The sequence below is a fragment of the Aptenodytes patagonicus genome, chromosome 1 (genome assembly GCF_965638725.1).
Source record: "Aptenodytes patagonicus chromosome 1, bAptPat1.pri.cur, whole genome shotgun sequence".
Lineage (NCBI taxonomy): Eukaryota > Metazoa > Chordata > Aves > Sphenisciformes > Spheniscidae > Aptenodytes > Aptenodytes patagonicus.
This window is the reverse complement of record NC_134949.1, coordinates 87,488,745-87,507,007: the sequence shown is the minus strand read 5'-3', so window position 1 is coordinate 87,507,007 and position 18,263 is coordinate 87,488,745. Positions and strand designations below refer to the sequence as shown.

At 44.9% G+C, this 18,263-nt stretch overlaps 1 protein-coding gene across 4 annotated transcripts in view; it reads left to right on the top strand.

Moving 5' to 3' along the window:
- The window catches only part of FAM131B (family with sequence similarity 131 member B), a 56,478-nt gene that overhangs the window by 28,595 nt on the left and 9,620 nt on the right, over positions 1-18,263 (top strand). For 2 of the 4 annotated variants that reach the window (XM_076346807.1, XM_076346796.1), the window contains exons 2-5: positions 13,149-13,258; positions 14,735-14,770; positions 17,334-17,428; positions 18,017-18,222. In XM_076346807.1, the coding sequence (XP_076202922.1) occupies positions 13,205-13,258; positions 14,735-14,770; positions 17,334-17,428; positions 18,017-18,222 (391 nt within the window). In that variant the 5' untranslated portion in view covers positions 13,149-13,204. The remainder of the gene's footprint in view (positions 1-13,148; positions 13,259-14,734; positions 14,771-17,333; positions 17,429-18,016; positions 18,223-18,263) is intronic. The other 2 variants (XM_076346804.1, XM_076346816.1) reach the window with 2 other exon arrangements.

The following is an 18,263-nucleotide window of genomic DNA, read 5'->3' as shown; positions in this document are numbered from 1 at the left end:
CTTGAACAAGCACTCTGCAGTTGTACACAGCTGCTGGAGAAACTCCATGAAGGAGGATTTGGAACTGAATGCCTCAGGGTCCCCATAAAATAGCCATTACCTATTCTGTTAAACACTTTCTCCTGGTTTGGGGACCAGGAGGAGGAGAGCTAATGACAGACTGTCTCTTTGTGGTCTTAGATCATACACAGTTTCATGCTCTGGATTGGAATCATGTGGCTCTGGTCTGGGTGGACCACATACACCAGCACAGACCTTAGCTACGTTATAGCTTTTGCTGTAATCTGTGCTGAGGAGAAATACTGTGCAGCAGTCCCTCCCTTTGCAGAGATCCCAATATTTTTGGCAGAAGAACTCTCGTGCCTCTCTCTCTCATGAGAAGCAAAGCTCTTCACTCCTGAGAGGCTCAGCCTGGTAGCCTTGGAGAACCTGGAGTTTTGTTACTGGGCATGTGGTGGAGAGTTTTTGACATCTCAGCCACAGTAGGAAGGAGCTCCAGTGAGTCCTGGTCAGCCATTTGGTACTTTTGCTCAGAGCATGGCAAATGCAGAAATCAATATTATCCAAACAGAAGTGGGCTGCACATAAAGTCCTTCCTCCTTCTTGCCTCTGCTCTGGACCAACGTGAGGAGCAGTACCCTTTGCAAGGATGCAAGCAACGTGTTTTTGTCACCTCACTTCTGGAAGAAGCAAGTGCCATAATCCATCTCCCAAAGGAGCTGGGTCTGCAACCAGGCAATGGTGTTCTGGACCTGAACTTCTTCCAGGACCCAGAGCTTGCCCTGTTGCATGTGGCACCCACTGAATTCCTGAGGGAGCCAGCCTCTCCAGGCTGAGAATATCCTGTTTGTTCTGCCACATTCTTCCACTGTCTTGCTGCCATCATGTAGTTGTAGGAGAAGAACTTGGCCCACAACTTCCTACTCTACCTTCTAACACCTTTGGGACAAGGGAAAGGATGGCTCTTCTTTCATGTGTTGATCCAGAGGTCCTGGGAAGCTCCTATAAAGCTCATATTCTTTAACAGGTTGTTAAATTATTGGTAGGCCAGCCTCATCCTACAGGAGGTGGTGGTGAGCACTATGGACAGTGATGTGAGAAGAATAAGCTTACAACATGTTGTGTGAAATAGATGCCATTCAGTCAGGAGTGGCTTATGCTCCGCTACTCAGATTCAGATGGAGGAAGCATAGTCAGGTGTATGGAGTTTGCACCAGGGCATGATCTTCTGATGGACACATGCTGTGGCCTCATATCTACCCCTGCCAGTGCAGTTCAGTGGGATATTTTAAAGTTCCTGTCCAGGAATAGCACTTGGGAGGAACCAGACCAACAAAGAAGGCAAATATCAGCTAGAAGAATTATAAATGGTCTGGGCCTGGTTTTAGGGTACAGACATCAACTGGATTACTGGCCCCCATTCTATGCAGAGTGAAAGGTGCATCAGGTGTCGGGCATGTCTTCAGTGACTTCCAGCACCTTGGGTTGCATTCCTAAGGTGAACAGGGTTGCTGTTCCATGAGAGGTAGTGGCATGAGACTTTATCCATGAGGCAGCTAAAGTAGACCATGCTTTTCTACCACTGTAGGAACTAGGCTTGGCAGTTAGATTGGTGAAGATCTCCTCCAAGAACACAATGGAGAGCCCTCCTGCCCAAAGCAAGGAGAATACCCAGCCCCTACAGAGACCCTTCCTCCTTCCCATGGGGTTTAATGATGGGATTTTGAGCTGTTTCACTTGGAGGGAGAGAGAAGGGGGGGTGAGGAACCTGCTGGCCAGCAGTGGTGGTGTCAGTGGTACCAGCAGTGCTGTATACCAACAAGTTCTATAGCCAGAGCTGTGGTTCCCATGGTACAGGGAAGCCCTCTGCCCCCTGGGTCCCCTTCCCTCCTTGAACAGGGCCCTCACTGATGAAGATGAGGTTGCAATCTGCCATGGCAAGGGTCAGCTGCATCTTCTTCCCAGATCAATGAGTCTTCAGCAGGTAGCAGAGCTTGTCCTTCAGCGTGATGGGTTTGAGGAGCCTGCACACTTGTGTGAGCCCATGGTCCTTGTAGTGCCCAAAAGCCTGTGGACTGGGACATTTCTGTCCCTCTCCTGCTAAATAAAGGTCCCCAGCCCCGCCCAGCCACTGTACCTGGCAGAGAGCAACGACTCTCCCCCTGATGCAAGGACAAGCAGCAGAAGGAGTGGGGTAGCCCTTTCGGGATCAGAGGGGCCTCGTGAACATCAAGCACCTCCTGAAGGTTGCTTCATGTAGGTGCGGATGTCCTCAGGGGCAGCAGGGAAAATCATGGGGTGGGGTTAGGAGTGGAGGTGGTGGTGGTTGTGATGGTCAGCTGTGGCCTCACCCTGACAGGTACAGGAGTGGGCAATCAGAGGCAGGGCTGGTGGTGGCAGCTCTGCGTGGTGAGCTCAGCCCCTACAGTCTCTGTGCCAGCAGGTCTTTGTCATTTTCCCCAGTTGCTTAGGGAGCTGTGGTGCTCTGTCTGGTGAGGACATCTAAAGCCCTGCTGCTGGCTTTCTAGGATTGGGAAGTTTCTCCCTCATTGCCCTGTACATCTGAAGGGAGCCAAGGCATTCTTGGCAGCTGCACTAGGTCACTGGCATGAAAAAGAATGGATTGGTAAGTAAGTAGTCCCTCAGGCAGGGCCTGTCTCATCAAAGATAGTGGCCTGTGCCCCCCGGCCAAGGACCTCAAATTCAGTGCTGACTGGAGCGACCAAATGTGCAAAGGCGGGTGAACCATTCTGAGATCCCATAGCTTGGACCTTCACAGAGGAATGACAGCAACGACCCCATTCTTCCCAGCTAGCTGTGGCCAGCCCTGCCCTCTTGGCTGTCTTTGAGGGTCCAGCGATGGCCTGAAGTGGCCTCCTCTGGGGATGTGGAGAAGGTCTGTCTTCTCTAAAGGGATGGGAAATGTTGGGCCCACAGGTATGCTCTGCATATCTGTGCACAAGACGAGGGTTGTCAGTGGAGAGGGTTTGGGTTTCCAGGCAATAATGCACAGAGGAAGGAGGCATGAGAGGTAACAATTTTTCCCTGTAAGCAGCCCTCTTCTTCCCTGTGTGGGGTTCCCCCAGGTGGGGTGGGTATCTGCTTATGTTGTGACCACTTCCATCCTTCATTGTTTGGAGGGCTAATGACCCTTTCCTGGGCCAGAAAGCAGTCAATTCAGAAGTGTCCTGGGCTCACCAAGGGAAGCCCTGAATGTCCCTTGAGGAGCTGTGGATGTACAAGAGGATTCCTGATGTTGAATGATAAGGGACTCTGCAGCTCTCCATGCCATGTCCTGCCCCCACTGTCTGGATGGGGACTCTCCTCTGGCAGAGGGAGTTGTCCTTTGCAGCCCTGCAGGAGAGGGTTGATGGGAAATACCAGCTTCTTCAGGACAAACAAGGGGAAGATAATGGGGAGAGTAACATTGAGAAGAGGGGTGAGACAGAAGTTAGTGTCACCTCTACACCCAGCTCCTGGAGGGGCTTGAGGAGAATGAAGAGCCCCTCACTGTGAGCCCTTTACCCATTGCCTCCCAAGAAATGGCTTGTGTCGCCAGGAAGAAAACCTACTATGGCTTAGAGGCCATTGTCATGGCCTAGGGCATCACTGCCTCTGGAAACTCCCGCGCTATGGTTTTTGGGGAGGGTGGTGAGAGGGAGGCAGCAGTCTCGGTGCCTCCTGGCTGGCTCTGACCATTGCTGCTGTTCCAAAATCAGATGCTTGATGGGGACTGTGGCCGAGTGCATGATGGCTGTGGTGGAGAAGGATGTAGCCACCTGGTTGTATGCTCTGGAGCTGCCAGAGTAATACCCCACAGCTGAGGGGGAGTACAGATAAGGAGAGTGGAGCCTGGAACTGACAGACTGCCGCTGCCCCTATGTGCTGGTGTTTTGAGCAGGCTCTTGTTCTGCTTCTTCCTCCAACTCGTCCTGCTGGCTGTGAAATGGTAGTAGTGGGCCCAGAGGTGCAGCAGTGGAGTCCCACCTCGGCCTGTTGACATCACCTTGGCAGTGGTGCTGCCCACCCCACAGAGAGGGACTGAGAGCATCCCTCGGGTCAGGGACCCCTGTTCCTCCACCCATCCCAGTGTCTCCACACAGGCAGGGCAATGGGGATGGGCATCTGGGATGTTTTCTGGGTGTTTGTCTACAATAGTGCTTGGGAGAGGGTCCAGGAGGGTGCAGGGGGGCTGGAAGAGGGGAAGAGGCCCAGGGTGCATGAGGCAGGGCATGGAGCAGGGCTGGCCCAGGGACAGGCAGGGGCAGGAAAACAGAAGATGAAAAATGCGTGGAGGTGCTGAGGAGGAGGAGAGAGCCTGGGAGGGCTATGGTGTGAATGGGAGAGCCTGGGGGAAAGGAAGGTGGGGGTATGTGTTTTTCATATGTATAGTAACATCAGGGAGACGAGGAAGAGGGTAAAGAGGGGGAGTAAGGCTCCATGCTGTTCCCTCCCCAAGTCCTTTGGTGTGTTGCAGAACCTGAGGACAGCAGGAGGTGATGGAAGCATGGCCACTATTTCACCAGGTGGACATGGGGGACAGGCAGGGCCCTCAGAGCCCTTGGGCTCCTGTTTTGTGCAGGGTTACGTTCCAGCTGCAAGTGGGGATTGAGGTGTCAGCAGCAACCGCAATGGCAGTAGTTCTGGAGGCAACAGTGGCAGTGACACCTTCCTCTTCCTGCTCCAGGGTGCAGGGAAGGGAGTTCAGGGAGAAAGGCGCATTGTGATCTGCCGGTTGGCTCCCGGGGAGTATTTGGGATGGTTCGTCTTCCCCACTGGTAGAGATGATACTATGGGACATAGATGTCACAAGTAATGGTATTCTTATGCTCTAGGACAGTGCCCACGTGACATGCTGGCCACAGAGATTAAAATTTAAACACATATGGAGAGAAACATATGAAATTGCCTGCTGCATATTACTTCTGTAATGTTGGCTATAGGCCAGCAAAAAAGGGCTGCTACCTTGGTTCATATTGACGTTTTCATGCTTACTGTGCTGAATGATGCCCCTGGGGACACATTCTCTGCACTTCAGAGAAGCAGTAAAGAATGAGGATAAACCCATCGCCGCTGTTCATGCTGGCTGATACTTGTTCTGCAAATGAGACAGGGCTTTGAGATTTTTTTAAAAAATTGTGTTAGTTGGATATGTTTCGCTTTGCAGTACCTCCTTAGCTTAAATGACATGACTGCTTCTCAGAACAGAACTGCCTGTGTCTAACATTAGGCTCTCTGTTCATCTCCTTTTAGTTGTGACGACATGGTACACAGTAGCCTTTAGTATTGGTTTGAAAGTGTTTCCAGTCAAGAAGAAAAATGTTGGTGTTGGAGCTTTGTTCATTAATTCTATTTCCTAAACAGCTCTAAAAAGGGACCTACCTGCAGAAAGAGGCAGAATGGTCTGGAAAAGAATTTAGATTACCCAAATCCAAAGCAAAGATCCTGAGAGCTGCCCATCTGATTCCTAATCTTACAGACATCTCAGAGCTGTAGGTGTTTTCATTTTTGATCAGAAATTTCAAAGACATCTGTTTTGTGGAGACCAAGACATTTCTCTGCCTTGATGAGCACCAAACTGTTCAGCCCTATCTCATCCATGAAAACACTTTTTTCTGTTCATCTTCCACAAGTGATTCTGTTGGTAGGTGCTAACAGCAGCTAACTAATTTCTATGTTTCCTCATGCAGTACAAGCTAGAATACTTACACAGTTATGTGAATAACTTAGGTTGATTGATTTCTCAGCTTTACCTAGGAGAATTTGAACGCTTCTGTCTGAGGTTCACCTCAGGGACAGTTCACCTGACAGAGGTTTATTCCTTTCCTTGATGTTGACCTTTTGGCTAGCTTTGAATGGGTCTCTGTAAAGCATGCAGGGAAGGAAAAGGTTTCTATGATTATGCTATCCATCCATCTGTCAGTCCTTCCCAGTAGCTTCAACTACTTTTATTTCAACCACATTTGTCAGGACATAATGATGTTGTGTTTGACAAAGATACTACACTCCCACGAGTATCATGAAAATTGATACCAGGGAAAGAACAATTTAAAGACTGATCATAATTACTGCAATTACATTTGTTGTTTTCTTAGTTGTTCAGGGAAGAGAAGGGAATGGAAAAGAATAATTGAACCATTTACTCTAAATATTGGTCTTTACCAACATTAAAATTGGCTACCAATATTGAATGATAATGTTTCTACTCTCTGCTGGAAAGTAAAACTTGAGAAACAGAAGAAAGTTTGCTAACAATGGATAATAGCGGTGCTGGAAATCCACTGTTTAATTAATATGTTTCTTCTTATGCTAATTGGCATGACACATCAGAAAGCAATTGACACAAATACATGTTTGGTATATGGTGTACATATTCACCAGCATCATGTCAGGAAGGAAAAAACAGAATTTAAGACTCAAACTGTATTAGTTTATTTAGTGTGGAACAAAATAAGAAGACAAATTAGAGAAGATGTTTAGCATCTAGCAGAGAAGTTACAACAAAATAGATTATTAAAGGCTTCTGCATAGATGCAGATGCCTGATTCAAGCATGTACCTTGTTAAATGAACAAAATACAGACACAGGTACCAAGTATAGTATCAATGAATACACAGTGGTAATAGGAATTGAGAAAATGTCAAGAGGAAACCCAAGGAGAACGGACTTGTTTAGATTAAGTAATAAGTAATTCAGAACAAGGTGAATTTCCTAGGATCACAGAAATGCAAAGAAACTGAAAATATGTCCAACTAAGAAATTCTGTCTCCATGATAAATTAAAGTATGTGGCAAAATGAGCTACTGAATAGGAAAAAAGTAGTAATATTAGATCAGCAAGGTAGGATACAGTCATCCAGATGGCTTCTTGGATTTTTTCCAGTGCATTCATCAAAATGGTCATCATTTTATATTGCTTGGGAATGCTTAGTACACACATTTTCTGATTTCTGAGAGTCCAAAGTTACGATGCTCAAAAAAAAAAAAAGGGGGGAAAAGGGTATTCTCTTTCCCCCATCTTTTTTCCTCTTTAAGTGTTTTTCATCTTTATTCTTTAGAAAGGCCCAACTTAAAAATAAATCTTGTTTTTTACCTTAACAGTACTGTAACAGAAAGAGGGATGATATTTTTCCCCCAAAGGCTTAGACGACTTGAGTTGGAACATTACTTCAGTTGTGATGGAGACATCTTTTTATAATGAGTGCTTCTGGGAGTTTTTTTATCAAATTTGTGTTAAGAATACAAAGCAACCATGATCTGCAAACAGTGTGGCTTAGTGTATTTATGTATTTCAACTGCTTTGGTTTTACCTTGCTGCTTCATGTAATTAGCTTCCTGCTTGTTCTTCAGTCATCTATGGAGTCTTCCAGAACAAGGATGGAATTTATGACGTTAAAAAACCCCAAAACAAATAATATTTTTTTTTAAATAAAGAAATCTTTTAAAAGTTCAATGAAAATGAAAGCCCTCTATATCCTTTCTATACACACCATACAGAAACAATGACAAGGAAATCAGAAACCCAGTTATCTTTTAACTTTTATGATCTCATTTCAGAACATTTCAATGAGAAATTCAGTAGCATGTGTTTGTAAAAATCCCACTTTAAAATTAGCTTTATGACCCACTCATGTTTTAAAATGCTTATCCGCTATATATGGAGAGGAGCAAATACTGTTCTGTAAAAGGTGATTGATGATAGAATTACAAATGGAATAGTCATGATGATTAGCAGAAGCTGGAATGGAAGATGGATAAGAGAAAAGAAATTATATTGGAGAAGAAACGTACCTTTACAAAAGAAAAAACCCAACATACTAACTGAAGTGAGAAAGAGGTTGACAAGAGGTTGAATAAAAACAATACTAAAATATAATTTACTGCTTTCAGTTCCTCTTTTCCCACTTCACTGTCCATACTTTCTGATTTTCCGTGTTTCTTTCCTTCCATCTGTCAGAGCAGAGCTTGATCTTCCATGTTTCTGGATTAATGTTGCTCTTGCTATTTCTAGCAGAAGAGAAAAAAAACCACTAACCTTTATACAACTTTCCATAAAAGCAAGTAACATTGCCGCAGGCCCCATGCCAATTAGAACCCAGAGATTTCCTTTCAACCACAGTGTGTGATGATGTAACTCTTCAGCAGATATTATTGCATTTAAAAGCATTTAACAGATATTAAAGTTATTTTCTCCCAACATATTTATTTCTTTCTTAGTACCTGTGAAACTGTTTAGACCAAGAATTTTCAATAATTATTCAGTCTTTATGACTATAGTGCATGCAAGATCACATATTACTCATTCTCTTCCCTTGTCTAGGTAGATGAGCTATTTCAACTGGAGAAAAACAGTAATAAATAAATTTTATAGGCCTTTAGTTCCACTATTATAGAACAGGTGTGGACTTTGAGACAAATAATTATTTAATGTTCTTCAACTGTTTGACGCCATCATCTGCCAGAATAGTATTAATATTTTCCACAGTCTAAGACTTCATGGAAACCGTCAGTGGGCTAGCAGAATTGAAAGCAAAGGTTGAGTGTCATTTGCCAAACTTGGGGGCTGTGAAGTCGTATGTGCTGAGCACCAGATTCCCTGAGGTTGGTCTCTCTCTTTGGCTGGGGGGGGGTCTTTGCAGCGCATTCACAGCCTGTTCTGCACTGTGTGCCAGGATGTCTGTCTAGACTTACAGAAGGGCCATGGCACTATGCTCAGAAACAGCTGAGAGTACAGGAAAAAGACCTAGGGTAAACGGAGATAAAACAAGCATGACACTGCTACCTGCACTGAAGGCTTCTGTACAGCTGCCTTCTGCTCTGGAGTGGTGGCATCTCTCCTGCCTCTCCAGCATCAGTGTCTTGATCAGCTCTGCGGCAGGAATGCCCCAGCCCTCCCCTTCTAGTGTGAAGGGTTGCAGATGGAGGGAAGGAGCAGAGGCTGCCTCTACAGGAAGAGGCAACGGGATCCCAGCATGCAGGGGCAGGCTCCCGCTCTGCTCTTAACTCCAGTTTCGTCCTCCCACTGACCTCTGTTGATTCCTCAGCTCACCCTGATCACAGTCAACCCCTCTGCTCCTTCGCATACCTGCCCTCTCTAGATCTGCACTTCCTGGCAGTGCCCCTTTCTTCTCCCCTTTACCCCTTCCCTGTTCAAGGGAGACTAAATACAAATGTATTTGATTTTAAGCCACAACCAAACGTTACAGCTGATGCAACTGGGACTGACTGACAATTGGGCTTTTCACAGCTCTGACAGGCACTTCCCTTTTCCAGAGATATTTCTAGCCCTAGAAGGTTTGCTTGGACCCCAAATTTAAGAGGTCTCCAGCCATGATGGGAATGGGCAACCCATGAATGGGTCTGCTAAGGCCTTGCCCCTCTCACTTGAATCCAAGCATACCCCAAACCTCCCTCTCTCGCTTTGCCAAACTCAAGATGGCCAGTCCGATAGGTGGTAGTGCAGTCTGCCACAGCTTTATGAAGCAAAACAGACAGAAAAGAAACTTCTGTCAAACGGTGAGGCCAAAAGCTAATCAAAGGTTGGGTAGAAGGTAGCAATGACGTGCCTAGGCTTTATGCCGTGATAAAAGAAGTGTTTGCTCAGGGTGGACTAGTGGCAGCTGTGCTCCCCAGCCAGAGGGAGTGAGGGGCCCATTCCATCCAGGCCTGCCATGACAGGATTTAGAGAAAGCCTTGGCAGCCCAGCCCTGGGAGCCTGCCGAGGCCTGGGAGTGGAGATGTCTCCAGACCTGCTGGGAAGCTCTGGTACACACCTTCAAGTGCCCTTATATGTTAGCAGGGGTGAATCCAGCATCCCAGCAGAGGTGAGGCCGCGGCAGCTCCCTGCCCCCAGGTGCAGCCAGTAGCCAGGCTGAGCTTGTATTCCCAGTATGCATACACATAAACACGCATACGCAACACATATACATACATATATGCCAGCCACACAGATCAGCACAGACACACTCACTCAGCACTCACGCAAACAGTGCCAACAGCCTCATCCTGCTCCCATCTCTGGTTGAGCACGATGTAGATCCACTGTGCAGCAGGGATCCCTCCTGTAGCAGGGCTGCTCAGTCTGCCCAGTAGCTGCTCCCGGATCCCAGTCTCCCCAGTTGCTGGCACCTGGACACAGCAGCCCCCAAGGCCACAGCCCCACTGCAGTTGCTGGTACAGACCCCTCACTCACAGATACACACACACACACAGAGAGCTCTGTGACAGGTGGCTGGGACTCCCCTGATCCCTCCGGTAGCCAACTCACCCTGTGGTCTCACCCTCAGGGTCACACATCTGGCACCCAGATCACTTCACCTTCATTTTGGCTAGTGATCACGCACTCATTCACACACCCTCACTCGCTCCAGTTGATTTCACTCACTCCAGTCTCTCTAGTTCCTGGCGCTTAGACCTCCATCACAAAACACATGCACCCAGAATAGAGCATCCTTCATGCCAGAAAATAGTTAGAAATGGAATTTAACAAGAAGACAGGACAGACTGCACAGAACAAGTGCAGAGAATGGCCAGACAACCATACTGATCAGCAACCTGTCTACATGCTACCAGCCCCTTTTATCCCTTTATCTATTTTCTCACATTTGTATGTCCCCAAACCACCTAGATCCCCTCCTTTCCCTGCCATTGGTTCTTCCAATAAACATCACATAAATCTAGTGCAATTCCCAAATGCTTTTCTCCTGCATCCCATAATGGGTCCCATACCCCTAGGCAGTAACTGCCCCCCTCAGTTTAGAAGCTTCTTCTGAAGCCTCTCCCCCTGACTCATCTTGATGGGCTTTGCCCTGGAGCCTGGGGCTGAGCCTCTCCTGGGACAGCCCTGGGAGGGGCCCACACAGGGTATCCCTTCCTGTGAGTCCATAATTTGGGTTCCCACCTGCCATTGTCCCTCTGTACACCTCTGGGCGTGTGGAGATGGGCCTTTGGTGGGCTGATGGCTCCTGTGATGGGACTGGGAGCAGCCTGGCAGGGTGCTGTTTGGGCTCCCCCTCCTGTTGTCGTCTCCCTGTGCTCCTTGGTGGGTGTGCAGACGAGCTTTTGTCGCACAACCCAACGTTATGCCCTGCGAAGGGGGATGCCTGCAGATGGGAGCGAAATGATCTGATCAGAATTTAACACAAGTTCAGCTCTACACTTGTAGCTCATGAATTGATCATGGTTAATAAAAATCAGAATTAGAAATAAATAATTGAACTCAGTAAGGCCAAATGCATGCATGTGCTTGTCAAGAAAATCAGTCAAGAGGATCACAACCTTGAAAGGTGGTCTTTGTCATGCTCATCATAGCCATGTCCTGCCTCCTCCTGAAGTCTGGCTCTGTCTGACCTCTATGCTCACCTTTGTAGCATACAGTAGAGGAACCTCCCTTTTTTTTTTAAGTTCCCTGCAACTTTACTCAACCTAGTCATAGGCATATGGGGGATGCTATTAAAGCACTTGGTTCTAATTATCCTGATGAACAGAAACATACTTCAGGTGTGAAGGGGTAAATATGCCTTGGTTCTTTCAGGAAGAGAGATCTTGCACAGCAGAAAATGATGAGATGTGAAGGTGTGGTGGACACCAACTCACGTAGCATTTTCTTTCTGCTGGTTTTCATTTCACCATGTTTAGCCTTTTTAAGGGACCAAATTATTTTTTTTACATTTTGAATTCTAGCTTATGAGTGCCTCAGGCTTCCCATCCTTAAGTGCCTACATGCCTCCTGCAGGCCTGTGTAGGGCGGAGCACAGCGTCTTGTTTCTACTCGGGAACTGCAGTGAACTAGTGTAAACGTGCCAGAGCTGCTAGAACGTGCAAGGGGATTTACAGATGTCTGTGGAGAAGAAATTTGCTATAAAGAGTAAATAAAAAGCTAAAAGCTAATGAAAACAGAGCCATTCACATCCAATGACATGTATTTCAAATAGACTAGAGATTGCTGAATTGGTCCCAGGAATAGATGATCATTTGGGGAGGTATATTTCTTGCCAGGTTCCAAAAGGCTCAGTTTTAAACACAGTGCAACCTTTCCCTCCATGACATGGAAGCAAATAAGTTTTAACTGAGTTTGAGAATGGCACAAAGGCTGAAGGCACGGTAAATAGCTATCTGGACAGAGCAGTCACACAGAGCAGTCCTGGTTACTTGGCTGACTATTTAAAGTGTGTTACTTCGCAGGTAGTTTCACTTTTATTACAATTTAATCTTATTTAATAATCTTATTTTTCATATTTATTAATTCAATTTCATAATTTCTATTTTATGTTATTAATATTTAATTTTACTTGATCCTTTAAGTTCTATTAAAATGCATCTAAAATCAAACGGCACAGACTCTGCTTTTGAATGGGTGACAATCCCGGAAAGCTGTGCAAAGTGCATAGGGATCTGAGTGAACAAACAGCTGAATGTGAGAATCTACTGTGAGGTTATGGCACAATGGGTTAATGTGAAGAGGAGCAGCAAGTAAATTTTAACTTTATTAGCAGAATGGGTGAGAGCAGTCCTGCATTAGTGTATGCTTTTATGTCCACATTTGGAAGAACTGAAAAATTTGAGATGTCTTTTAAAAAGAGACACAGATTTATTAAGGGGGCTGGAAAAATGCTCTACAGTAAGAAACCTAAAGATCTCAGTCTGTTTAGTTTGTCAAGAAGAAAAGCAAGTGTATGAATAACTTTCCTGAAATGTAATGGCAGGTATTAAAAAGGTCTTTAATCTTGCTGAGAACGGCAGAGCAAGGGCACCAGCAGCTCTAAGCTGATGTCAGACCAATTCAAATTATAAAGGAGAAATGCCTTTTTAAGTGATGATGGTTTAGTATTGGGACAGGATATCAAACGAATTGGTTCTTTCTCAGTCACACTTCACGACTGGATGCTTTTTTTTCTGGGGAGCTGTGCTTCAGCCAAGCATGTGTTATGCTTGAGAAAAACACAAATCACTGGTCTTCATATGGAGATAACTGTGTAAACTATAATAGTTGATGGTGTACAGGCAGTCTGATTAAAATAGAAAAGTCTGATTTAAGGCTATTGTGGCCTTAAACTCAGTGATTCTCCTGTATGCTGAGCTGACTTGGCTTAAGACTGCTAGAACAAATTGTAGTGGCATTCAGAAGCCTGACTAGATGTGTTCCCACAGGAAACGAGGTGATTGCAGTAGACTGGAAGGGACTGAAAGATGTGGACCAAATCAATATGGACAGCACCAGTTCACTGCATGGCAGCAGCTTCCATCGACCTTCCACTGAGGTGAGTGCCTGTCCCAGACCCACTTACCCAGGGGGATCGGAAAGCTTAAATTCTTTCTGAGTTCAGAAATGGGTGTTGTGCTTCACTGGGACATCATCTGGGAGAGGACCAGAATGTCAGTGTGCGCCTGAGGATCAGACTTTCATATCTGTGCAGTTTGGCTTGCATTGAATAGAGTTGAGTCACTCCCTTCAGAATATCCATAGTGAGTAAGAATTTGCAAATGAAAGTGACCACTCATGACTGGAGTGGAACAGAACATGAAAAAAACCGTGGCAGTTCTGACAAGCCTGTAGGTCTGCATTCCTTGAATAATGGATTCATTGAAATGTCCAACACTATGTCTGTCCCAGCTTCTGCAGCACAGCCATAAAATCTTTTGAAGAAACACATTTGTCTCCATTTTGATTTTTAGGGATGCATTCACTAGTAACTCACTGCCAATTGATTTACCATGCAGTATCTCAAGGGCTGGTTCATTTGCTGTTCTGAATTATTGCAGCTTCTGCCATCTTAGATACCTGAATTTTCAGGTCTGTAAGGTTCAGGGTATGCAGTCATCATTAATAAAAAGATCAAAGTTATTTTAAACACATAATATTTGAGGAATCACAAATAATGTTCACAAATAACATTAAAAATAACATACAATTTGCAAAACCTTACAAAGTGCTAATGTATAGGTATTTTTATTTCCTTATTATAACTTGCTGGCTTGGAATGTAACTCCAAGAAACTTGGAGTTTCACGGAATCCTGGCAGAAATTGTGGGGCCCAACCTTGTATGGAAAATTCAGTTAAATCAAATGCAGATCTAAAAGTCAATGAGCATAAACTATACCTCAGTGAACATTTTGATTTATGTGAATGGATACCATAGGTGTAATTGATTCATCTAAATTTTCCTGAGTGTCCACATCCCAAAACCAAGATGTTGAGATGTGAGTCCTCCCAGCTGAAGGAAATGTGCTATGAATTGGTACTGTAATGGCTCATATGGGAAATGGATCTGGTTTGTAAGGGGAAAGTGGGTCAGAATGGACAAACTGCAAGACTACAAAAGAAAATAATTTCAGCAGAAAACAATTCTGTAACTTGCTGTGTTATACTCAAAATATATAGGTAGTGTAGCTCCTCCTTGTGTTAGCCTCAAAGCGATGCAACTCCCACGCACGGGTGCCAGCATTGCAAGATTTAGCAAAGAGCTATTAGAAGGGCAGCCTTATGAAAAGGGGTTTGTTTTTTTCTCTCTTACTCTCTCTATATCATCCTATTCACCGTTGTACCTTCAAACACCATGATATCTACAGACATCACAATCAACAGCAGGGAATGAAACCAGCTTGAAAGACACAAGTTTTTTTAATACATCAGATAAAGTAGTGGCTGTTGATTATGGCAAACTACTAGAGATATGCATGGCTGTTTGCAACTTGTTTGTTACACTAACATAATGTCCTTCTTTGCTTTCTTTAGCAAACACGGACAGATTTCTCCTGGGATGGTATCAATGTGAGTATGTGCCATACCACTGTTCAAATTTCTAGTCATAGGAAGACCAGGATTTGTCTGCCATTGGATACAGTGGAGACCAGAATGGAAACATGACTGAAAGTCTTTAGTGCCACTGAAATTCTGGGAATTGTCTAAGATTCAGAGGATGGTGATGAATTTTTGTTTGCCTCTGAGTCTTTTGCTGTCTGGCAGGTATTGAGATCTGCAGGTGACTAATAAATTGGCTTTGTCCTCTTTGGGACAACTGTGTGTCATTTCATGTGGTCTCTTTTTGAGATTTCTGGGCACTGCTAGATAAAAAAGATGTCTGCCCAGCATGTTTAAAAAATCAGTAGTCTTTGATTAGAGCATCATTGGATCTTCTCCAGGAATTTGAGAGAAATGTATCCCTCATTTTCAGTTGCATACAGAAGTAAAAGAATTCTTAATGTCCCCTGGGGGACATGGTCAGCACCAGTTAACTTCAGTTAGCAAGTGGAAGAAGAAACAAGCAAACATTTTAATAACACATGTTCCTTGTTGCTCTTAATACCTATGCCATGAAAAAATATGATTTTATTTTTTTCTTTTTCACTAATGCAAAAACAGCATCCTGAAAAGGGAATAATGCATGTTAGTGCTACCAAACTATTTTTTCTGCTCTGGAGGCTTAAAAAATGTGTTCACATAAATTAGCTTTGATAGTTTTGTACACTTGGAAAGGCAGAATAAGAAGCTGCATTTTTGGTAGTATAAGCATTTTCAAATTTCAGATACTATCAAAACTTTTAAATGGCTGTCATTTTCTGGTTCTCTGTGGATTGAAAGCACTTGGGCCACTGAATATCAAGGGGACTTATATTTTTAACTAACCCTCGCCCTACTGACATCTCTTTCATTGTGGCACTATGGCTTGGGATCTTTTGCTGAAGCTCAGTTAGAGAAACAAATTGTGCAGGAAAATTATGGTGCATGCAGCAACTGTCTAGAAGAAATTTGTCAGGTTTTCCCTCACTGCACTTCTGCCTAGCTGAAAGCAAGGTACACAAAGTCACGTTTTCTTAAAGGTAGTAGAAGACAGTTTCCTTACTTGCAGTTTCCCATTTTCCAACCCATTCTGAACCCATAGAGTTCTTTGATAATGCAGCTCTTTCTCAGCTTAATTCCATGGATCTTTGGTATCAAAGCTGGCTCATGAATTTCTTTCCCTTCCCATTCATTCCTGCCTTCATGTCATAGCTCTCCAACCTTGTAGTGTTAGAGACCTTCTGCAGTTTACTTTCTTCTCTGGACCGTTTCCATGAGGTGGCTCACAGCACAGCCCCTAGACTGTCTTGAAACAAATGGGTGGATACTGAACAGTAGCACCCAGGCAGGAATGACCAGTGGGGCATAGATGGACATTCTGCAACCAGCTTTATCACTAAAGGAAATGCATCATGGAACAAGGGCTGTGTTCTCAGCTACACCTGTCACTTTTTACTTCCCCCTGCTTTCTGATTTCTTCACCTCACATGTTACACACAGACATCCCTGGCTCCACAGTTACAGGATGCCTTAGCTGCTGCATTTACACTCAGTTTCCAGAAAAACTCACCTCTCATATTTTGGCAATTGACTGGGATTATGTGCAGTTCAACATCTTTACAGTGCCTTCCTTTGCCTCCAATTATTTGACTGCCTAGTTATTGCTCCTCTCACCTTTTGTGAGGTTTGTGCCTATGACCAAATGCTTGCTTCATGTCAGGATTTAAAACTTCCAGTGTCATGGTCACTACTTTTGAGTATCTTTGTGTTTGAAACATGCTGGACTTGGTTTTCAGAGAGGTTGAAATGAAGAGCAGAAGCAATGCTTGTTTAGCCCTTGTGAAAATTAAGCCTCATACGCAATGCCTGGCATCTCTGAAGAAGCCTGATGCGTTCATCTTGAGGGACTGTGTTTTGCGATGAAGTCTGTGACTGCTGCCTGTCCCAATACTTTCCTGCCCTTGTTATTCAGGGACTGAGGATGAACATAGAGAAGAGAGTAAAGGGAATTAAGCAGAACTGTAGACCTCATTTGTTTACAGGTCGTTGAAGGTGCTTGAAACAGGATACATCACTGATACAGTTATGTTCATTTTATTAAGACCATATGAGAAGAAATGAAAACCAAAAGTAACATATAAAAATTAATATCTGTAGTATGATGCATATATGATGCATTACTGTGTCTTGCCTATCACATTGTCAGCTCCCCATTGTAAGCTCTCTGAATTGTCTATCAGCCATGTCTTGCATTCTAACAAAGAGCTGGGAACAGTGCAGCATGTCTATGGAGGACTGGCAGGAGCCAAAGGGAGGCTTCTCACAGCCTGCTTCTGCCTCTCCCACTGACCTTGCCTCACTCAGTCCCACTGCGATGCAATATGGTTAAATAGGCTCTAATTTTTCCTTCCCTTCTTTTGTTTTTTTTCTTGTTGCTTGCTTCTGCTCCTCATCTTCCCCCTACCTTCTGGAGTCCTTATACTGATTTCTCACTTCAATTGACTTCCTTTTCTCCTTCCTGTATATCATTTCTTCATATTCTCTCTCTTTTCAGCTCTCCATGGAAGATACGACCTCCATCCTCCCCAAGCTGAAACGCAACTCCAATGCTTATGGGATTGGGGCTTTGGCTAAATCATCTTTCTCTGGTGAGGTCCTCAAAATTTGGGTTTATCCTTGGCAGTTTCTCTCTACAGGCCTTTGTGCCTCTTCCTGTATCTTCCTGTTGCTCTCCCAACTGCTCCTTTCCGACTCTTGCATTTTCGAGGCCTTAGAGGAGTCTCCATCACAATGGTTCTAGATACAGAAATCTCTTAGCTGTTGCCCTTTCCAGATTTGTCTTACTCCTGTTGGCTTCTCACCATGCACCCCAGCTTAGACATCTCCAATTGCTTTCCCTCAAACAGTCTTGGGCTTAACCCCATTTTCTATTTCTTAGTTTGTTCACTTCTAGGCTTCATCCTTCATGCCCAACTCTGTCCTAAATGGATTCTAAGCAAGGAAGGAAATGGTTTTTCATATTTGGAGTTTCCCTTTTTCCCCCTTCTGAGAGCCAGTCCAAGGAAAGATGGAGAAACTCTCCTGGAGAGTGATACAGTGAAAGGTGGGAGACACCCAACCCAAGGCCTGAACCCTGTCAGGAAAGGAGGGGAGAAGCTCCACTTCCAAGAGAAGTAAACAGCATGGCAGACAACCCTGGAGCTGTGTAATAGCCCCTCCTTGTTTTCTAATGTCTGGCCCCTTAGGGATATCTCGCAGCATGAAGGACCATGTCACAAAGCCAACGGCTATGGGCCAAGGCCGTGTGGCTCACATGATTGAATGGCAAGGCTGGGGCAAAGGTAACAGCCAGCAGCAGCAGCACACGCATGAGACAGCACGCAAAGACGCTGATGCCTATTCAGACCTGAGTGATGGTGAAAAGGAGGCCCGGTTCCTTGCAGGTAGCACTAACTTTTTGGCATGTGGATTGGATTGGTTGGGA